The sequence below is a fragment of the Haliotis asinina genome, chromosome 16 (assembly GCF_037392515.1).
Source record: "Haliotis asinina isolate JCU_RB_2024 chromosome 16, JCU_Hal_asi_v2, whole genome shotgun sequence".
NCBI classification, from domain to species: domain Eukaryota; kingdom Metazoa; phylum Mollusca; class Gastropoda; order Lepetellida; family Haliotidae; genus Haliotis; species Haliotis asinina.
In genome coordinates this window covers 20068409-20077407 of record NC_090295.1, presented here as the reverse complement: position 1 = coordinate 20077407, position 8999 = coordinate 20068409, and the positions used below count along the sequence as shown (strand labels likewise).

At 38.4% G+C, this 8999-nt stretch overlaps 1 protein-coding gene across 1 annotated transcript; it reads right to left on the bottom strand.

The window, feature by feature from the left end:
• Positions 1–941: 941 nt before the first annotated feature.
• LOC137267663 (neuronal acetylcholine receptor subunit alpha-5-like) lies at positions 942–2165 on the bottom strand. Its single transcript, XM_067802136.1, has one exon. The coding sequence runs from the start codon at positions 2163–2165 to the stop codon at positions 942–944; it is 1224 nt and encodes a 407-aa protein (XP_067658237.1).
• Between the last annotated feature and the right edge of the window lie 6834 nt (positions 2166–8999).

Sequence of the window (8999 nt, the reverse complement as noted above, 5' to 3'; positions counted from 1 at the left end):
GGTATCGGCGTCAAACAAGCTACGACAGAGGTCGTTCTTAATCGTGGGCGTGGGGATTTTTGGAACTGGGATAATATTTGAAGTTTTCCAAATGCATGGGATAGATTGTCGACAGAAATTTGAAAAATTGTTTTTAAAATGTGGGATAATAACATTCATTAAAAATTTTACCACAAATATCATCCGGACTAGTTGCTTTATGAAGACTGAATTTAGACAATGAATTGTGGACATTAAAGGGAGTTAGCTCAATCACACTGTCATCAGAAAAGATATTTTGATCAGTGTCTCCTTCATCACTGAAGCCAACTGTATCAAATCGAGAGTAAAAAGTGTTTCAATTGATAGAAAACTGTAGAGAGTCCGAGACGTTTATGTCAGCATTCTTCGTATTTGTCCCCAGTACATATTTAACCAGATTCCAAGCCCGACGAAGATGAACGTTGTTCAGTTGTAGACTGAATTTTGGCTTTACTGTTTTCCATTTAGACTTGCACGTGTGAATTAGATACACTGAAATGTGTCTGATATTCCGAGAGGGGCTCTGGCAAATGCTTTGAAAGCGTCCTTGACGTCTTTGCAGAAGCATAAGTCAACTGTTTTGTCCTTACGTGTTTGACAAGTTACATGTTCTACATATGCTCCACAGATTGCTTCCGTGTTTTATGCACAAAATGTTTTGCCACGCATCCGTTGAGTAGGCATTGTATCTCTTTAGTTCTAGTTATGCATGCGATTGTCAATGAGTGACTACTGACAGTGAGAGTTAAAGACAGTTCTCTGTAAATCTTACCATCAACCTGACTGTTTGAACCAGAGTCGATTTATTGTGATTTGATAACTTCTGATTTGAATCCAGTAATTTATCAGCACAGCTCAAAATTTTCTGCATGATGAACACACGTTATTATTGTAAGACTGTAGTTATCAAATAAGCTAAATTATACTTGTCTGAATGCAGTTGTGCAGAAAAATCCACATGTCGATACAATGAACACTATTAAGAAAACACAAAAGAACAGAAGGTCCACCTTTTTGACAATATGAAACCACTGTTCTTGTTCCAGCACCTGTTTAGCGTCCTCGGTGTTCGTGTTAGGTTTCATAGACGCATCAGTCAGGTCATTATCATCAGTATTACCAGTTGAAAGGGTACAGGTCGTAGCTTTCTTTGGATAAGCAGAGAGGAGCTTTGTCAGCCGTTTTCGTATTGTCGACTTGGGCTGTGCTGTGTGAAGATGTAGGACAAAGACTGACGCCACAACAGTCAGAGCCTTCAGCACAAACATGTAGTGGAGGTAGATGCTGAAAAGAGCCACGTGGTCGGACACAGAGGGTAAGAAGGAGTTGATGGATGTCAGGCACACGGCGTAGGCCAACAACACAGACACACATAGAGTCATTTTCTCTCCTGACTCCGGGGGCACGTGGAACACCATTAGATTGAGACAGGATAGGATGCAAACAGGCAAAACGGCAGTTAGTATGAAGTACGTTCGACGTCGACCAAGGATAAATCCTAACTCCAGAACCTGATACAGACCCTGACCTGGGTAATATTCGTTTACAAACGAATCCAAAACCTCCCACTCTCCATTTTCTGTAAGTGAGGTAAAGGATATAGGTACACTGTTAAATATGTAGTCTATCTCTGAGGTGAATGTAACCCATTGTGTCAGCTCGAAGAAACAGCGTTGTTTGTCAAACGGAAAGTTTGTGACATCCACAGCGCAAGACGTTGAGCGGCGATCTATATCGTGCCACTCCATGGTTCCATTGCTGCTAATAGTGCTGATTTGACTTTCGCCCCCAAGATTGACATTGGAGTTTGACAACACTAAATCTGGCAACCATATATCTTTCGGTGACACCATAATCCTTGAGATATTTTGATATTCACTTTCATTCCATGATAATCCTTCGACAGACCACGCGAAGAAGAACCATCCAGTGGTTGTCAAAAGTTGTTTTGACTCATCCAGATCTTCAATATGTAGCAGATTAAAGTTGACAGATACTTCGAGACTGGACGTGGAATGAGGCAGCGGCAAATCCAGAGGATTGTGTTTGGATACATATTCTGACACTAAATCTCTTGGATTGGGGAAGGCAACATTGCACATAACTGCAGGACACAAAAGTAAAAAGAACAGTTCTCTTCCCATTCTAGCACAACAATATATGACACAGCAGCACTAACAGTTGTAATGCTTCTGGCGAGAGTCGCGGCAAATTTATCCTGAGTAATGTTTACTGAATAAAATGGAGAAGCATTATTTAAGTAGTGAACTAATTAATTCCAGTGAAGAATCAGTCTCGAATTTATGCTCATACTCTTTATATAAGTAAAGAGAACAGTTCTCTTCCCATTCTAGCACAACGCTGTAAGAAGAATGCCAATGAAGAATCAGTCTCCAATTTATGCTCAATGACATACTCTTTATATTCATAACAAGTCCCACGTATGATAAATACATCACGGAAGATTCCGTAATCACATGAATGGATCGACTGAGTAAGTATCACATGTTCAACAGAAAGACATTTTCACTTGTGATCAACCATGTCGATTTCATTTTTCTGTTTGTCAAGCAGTAATACACACTAAACAAACATGGGCTTACGTGACCCTGCAGATTGATGATCCTGGTTGTCATAGGAACCAATGGTGTATTTTATCGAATTTAAAAATAAAATTGAAGACCGCTCCTTACTCGTCGATATGTTCACATTAATCCAGTGGGGAAAATGTTCAGGTTGTGCATAGTGCAAGAAGACAACCATACACACACACACATAAGCAGGCACACAAGCTGGTACATTGTATCGAACTAAAATGTTTGAGCAAAACATTGGTATTGCGTAATCGACATTTGCAAGCACAAACTCACCCAATGCATGTTGTTTGGTAAAAGGCTGCCAAGGCTTACTTTGAATATCACAGAATATCAAAATGAAAATATGTAGCCTCACGTATGACAGGTACACTCAGAAAAGATATTTTCGATTGCAGTATGATTTTTAAGATCAAAGAAAACTGAATCGAATTTGCAACTTGAAATTGTAAGTATAGCATTGTATCAAACTGTAAGAATTCTAAACTTGATCCAATCTAAAGTCTTTGAATGGCATTTACAAGTGATACTCATAAATGATATGTAGCTATCTGTTTCCTAGTTTTCATTCAACAGTAAAAGGAATAAGAATATACTCCGAAATGTCGCACTCCTCATTTAACAGATGAATAGATGGTGACATCCATTTCAATATGTCTATGTACATATCATATAAATATTGTGGGAGAGGTCCATCTCAGTTGTGAAAGTTACCCTAGTCAGGGAACTGGCAAACACTCAACAGCAAACGTTTATCACGTTTATCGTGTTATCTTAAAACGATATATATCTTAGCCAAATATGTACAGCCTGAGCAATTATGGGATGTGCTGCTGAACATTTCAAACCTTAAGCTCATTTATGACGTCTCCATCAGTAACTCATTACAACCTTCATCAGCTATTCCAATATGGACCAATAGATCATGAACAGCATCCTACCTATTGAGATTACCACAAAAATATCATGTCATTCACTCCTTCAGGATCGGTTGAGTCTGTGTGTTAATGCACCAACGGAAAGAGAGGAAACAGAATTGAATTGAAACCATTCTGTCCCAGCTGCCATCCAAAGTCTGCCTGCCCTGCATCGCTTTTATCCAATTTCAAGTTTACCCTGAAACATGAAGCTCCTCTTCTGTACTGGAACCCAAAGCTCCATGAAAAATTCAGATATATGTTGATGACTCATGCAAATCCAGAACCAAAGCCCAGTCTACAAAAGTAGAAAACATTACTTTATCCTGTAATCAAAAACCAATCAGATATCCACAAAAAGTATTTCAGACCAACTGAATTAATACCGTATGGATTCTCGAAAATGCAAAAGATTCTTGAGTGGTATGTTTTCTGATCACAGAATGGGTCTGAGTTCAGTTCTGACTTTTCAACGTTGTACACCACGATTCCACAATGTAAACGCATACAAAACCTTACTTCCTTGAAGGGACATTTCATAATGAACATAGTTAACAATGATGAACATAGTTATCAGAGGTTGAGGACATTTTTATAGAAATATAGGCAAAAAGTGAGAAAATAATATGATGAACTCTCGCTGATAACATCTGTGTACAGAGTGAGGATGAAACCTTTACACCAAAAGTACAGATAGACTGTCGATTTCATGCGACTGTACAAAATTTCATTTGTCGTAGTGGTGATTTTGTGTTAGTGGGCAGGTCATCGGTCTCAAATGAAATCAAACGGACTGTAGGCCTCTCCATCAGTTGTGACAAGTACATCCGACTCATAAGTTTCATGCTGTTCCATGGTCACATGAATGCATCAGCCGACAAACAAGAAGAAAAATTCACTTTTGGTCACCTTTGTGAACCATTTCGTTTGTCAAGCAGCTGGGCAAGTTAAAACATGAGCATCCACGATACTGCGATCGTGGCTAACACAGGAAATATAGAAATTAAACAGGGATACGGTGATAAGTTAGAAAATGAAGTCTATCTGTTAAGTTAAGTTTGTGAATATACTCCGAAGCGTTATGTTCTCATTTAACATCTATTTGATATTTTGACACCCATTTCAGCGTGAGAATGAACATTGCCAGTGATGTAAATATTGTGGGGGAGAGGGCTATCTGTGTTGTTAAACCCTGTGTCTAATCCTTTTTCTTGCGACTGGAATATGTGTAAATCAAACTGACATATGTACACAGGTGCTGCAGTAAAATAATCTTTCAGTTGAATGTACGCAGCGAGTTCCTGGTTTTATTTTGGGAAGACGACGACTCCTTGCCTGCGTTCGAGATTAACTTTGGTCTTTAGGCCCGAAACCGACTGGAAACCAATCAGACCCGCAAAAGCTTTCTGTAGGTTCTTGTGGCCCACTGCTTTTTCATCCCCAATAACTAAGAGTATTATTTCCATATTAACATTCTGATCAGGAGCCACAACATTTTATGGCACGGGGTCCTCTGGGCCTGTATCTTTTCATGGTTACGGACAAACGTTGTTCAATGCTTTCCTCACAGACTATGTATTTAAACACGATCCAAAATGTAGACCCAACTGTCTGTGCTCTGTGTAAATGCGTATACTGGTATGGAATGGGTTTGCGAATGTTTCTTTACCAGAACAGGTAACCGACACTATGGACGTGATTTGTATCAAACATACCGTACTAGTTCCCCTCATCATCATCATCATCATCATCATCATCATCATCATCATCATCATCATCATCATCATCATCATCATCATTGCCATGAACGTAAACTCTACATCATACATACTCAGTCATTTCATCATATCATTACGATATATAGTGCTAATGACAATGTCACCGGTGTGATATGCAAACAGGATCACGTATTATCACCTCACAACATATACAAATGCAGGACGTATTATGTCGTCAGCACGCACAAAAACATTCTCACGTGTATTATCTTGGTTCAACAGCCACACACAGTATGCCAATACTCACACGTATTATCATGGCTCGTCAGCACAATACTCACACGTATTATCATGGCTCGTCAGCGCACACAATATGCCAATACTTCATGGACAGGTGTTACGATTTGTGTGTCAGTATTAGGGTAACGGTGAACTTTATCTTCTGCAACCTCATATGTGGTTAACGTGAACCTTTAGAATAAACGTGTCCCCCAAACATTTCAAAAAGGACACACCAACCTTCACGCTCTTGGGTCTTAAAAAAAGAGCAACTGAAATATCCAGTTATTTTCTTGAAACCATCCCATACTTTTTGAGGCATCTGACTGATTTATCAATCACGTAAGTTTATCCTTCGATTTAATCTAACTCGTTACAATGCATTTTGATGTCATGAAAATCTGTATTCAAACAAACAACCAGCTATACACCAGCATGTCAGTAGGGACAAACTATGATGGCACTTCCCTATATATCCAAGTGGCCAATCACATTTTTAAACTGTAGTGAATACAAATCTTATGACTTTATTACCCCATATATTCATAACCAATTTTTTGGAAAGCAATATTGCAATTATGGGGCTTCTACTTGAATTGTCTGGACTTCCAAGAAAATGATTGGAGACATTACGTGCAAATCAGGACAGCATAACAATTCTGTAAAATACCATGATAAATTCATACATATTGCTCGGTGGCATCAAGCGGGTAAAATACTTCTGAATGCTTGTATCAATGGTGGCATAATATATGATGAATTTCAATAAAAAGATAAGAATTAGAGCCGATTTTGTGACCTATCAAAGAATTAAAGAAGCTAGGTTGAGTTATTTACAAAATATTGATAAGAATCATGTTGTGAACATTTCTCACGGACCATATTGCTGTTCCACATATCAAATAATAAATCTGAATTTAAAGTATTTTATAGGTTTGATTATTGATTTATTTGAGAATGCTTATGTACCATTAGCAGCTTGTACCTTACGTAAGGAATCAAGTGAAACAACATCACATATGTAAATATTAATATTCTGCTATTAGAAAGAGATGCGGAATTGTACAGAAAGCAGAACCATCTGTGAAGAAAATATATTGTCTGGATATATATTAAAGGGAAAACATAATAATCCTTTGAATCTTGATATTCATGATAACGCAATCTCTCTTTTATAAATTTAGTAGAAAAAAATGACTTAGCCAAGCTTGTTCACCTTTCAAAAAGAAAAAGTAAGATCTTACGAAATCTTAAAGTTTATTGCAATTTCAAACTGTAACTTTGCAAGCCTGCATGCCTGCTGGTCTTCTTTCCATTTGCCAGTCTATTGTTTAGATATCCTCTACACTGATTCTATACATGTGCATTTCTGTCTCCCGCGCGGTTGTCTGGTTTTAAACAGAGGAAAATAATATTATTTAAAGAAAGTCTATATTAAATTATATAACGATGGTGTTTAATATTATTTAACTAAGATAATTCTGGTAGCGAAACAAAAATATCAGATCAGTTGATCACGCTGAGTGAATAAACATGAAGCTACCACTTACGCAGGAGTGTCATCAATTATAGTCTGTAATTTTATTCAGTTAGATAATTCTGGTAGTGAAATAAGAAATTCTGCCAGAAATATCTGCAGCAAAAAAAAAAACAAAAAAACTTCTGCCAGAAATTTCCGCAGGGAATATATTTCTGACAGAAATTTGTGTAGAAAAAAAATTCTGCCAGAAATTTCTGCAGAAATGCATTTTCAGAGCCAATTTGTGAGCTTATTAACACGTGAACGCACTGGCACATGAACTTTCCATGTTCATCTCCTCGAGATCTTTCCAATGATATAAAATATGTCTTTGTAGCTTGCTCCCTTCAGTCTGTCAAGTTAGGACTCGCTGGCCATTCCTAAGTTGTCCCGCCCGGAGTTTAAATCTCTTGGAGAAAGCAGGGTAAGATTGCACATCTGGCAGGCAGGACACATGATTAAAAGGAACAGTTTTCTTTCCATTCTGACACAACGTGGTATGACACAGCAGAATGATCATTTAATGCTTCCCACGATAATTGCAGCACTGGAATCCAGGGGCAATGTGAACTGCAGAGGCGATGTTTAAACAGTCTGAATCAATACTGCCAATGACGAATCTTGAATTTATTGTCACACTGTCTATGTTCATTACAAGGTACTGGAATCCAGGGGCAATGTGAACTGCAGAGGCGATGTTTAAATAGTCTGAATCAATACTGCCTCGACTGAATAAATAAAACCCCGTGTCAAACAGAAAGCAGAAAGACATTATCACCTGTGGTCAACCATGCTGATTTTATTGATCTGTTTGTCAAACAGTATAACACTCAAAAGGAAACGCTGGTGTCCGTAATTCTGCATATTGATAATGGTGGTTGCTGTAGGAGCAGGGATATGTTTTGGGAAACACAATTATACACTCGCCTTTGCTTTCAGCAGGGATTTCTTATGGATCTGGAGAGGGATTTGTCGCCTCTGTTGGTCTTTCTACCAACAATCAACTTTCCCTTATGTCGAGCAGCTCCAGCCTTTGGTCTTTACATTTGTCAACTTCTGAGGTACAACCGAGCATGCTGTTTTATCAAGATTTCAGAATGCGACACTTGTTCAGAAGATGGTCGATCAACAACATGCAAGGCCTCTGTGAAGCTTTCCAAAATTATATTGTAGGCATTTCAGTGACCAACAGGATGTCCGAGGAAAATTCCAACTATGATTTCTACCACAGGTCCAAAACTGCTTTCAGATGAACAACTGACTACCCTTTGCATGTGTTTATGACGGGTTCCACTGGTTGGACAAGACAAGCTTGCTTTTTCAATAACGCCTGGTATAATCACTATTGGGATTCATAAACACATGCTACGATGTCAGCTACTAGATTACCTGGTCCAAAGTTGATTTATGTACAGACCACCACCATCCAGCTATAATATATATGCGACGCTTAACAAACACACATGTGCTTACAATATAGTTGCAACTCAGTCCATTCTGCTCTTAACAGAAATGTTTCATGGACATGGAAAGGATGTTTTTTACTTTTATTAACTCTACATTTCTGTCGTGATCAAAGTTCTGGTTTCAAAAAGCAACTAAATATCTTATTCCTGAAAGCCTGAAACCACTGAATTCACATGTACTGAGAGGCTATTGTTGAATGTGCTTTTATTTGCTCAACTGTAAAATCAAATCTTTTAATCTTCCTCATAAGAATTATAGCAAAATATCTGTCGTTGATACTCAAAAGCACAGGAATAGATAATGTGTTTTATCTCGATTCAAGACCTACGCCTGTGTACTCCAGTTCCTTAAAGTCTTGGGGCTGCGGAGATAGCCTAGTAGTTAAAGCGTTTGCTGGGGTCGCCGAAAATCCGGTTTCGATTCCCCCATATGGGTAAAACTCACTCACTCACTCACTCACTCTGTTCAGAACCAGTGTGACAGC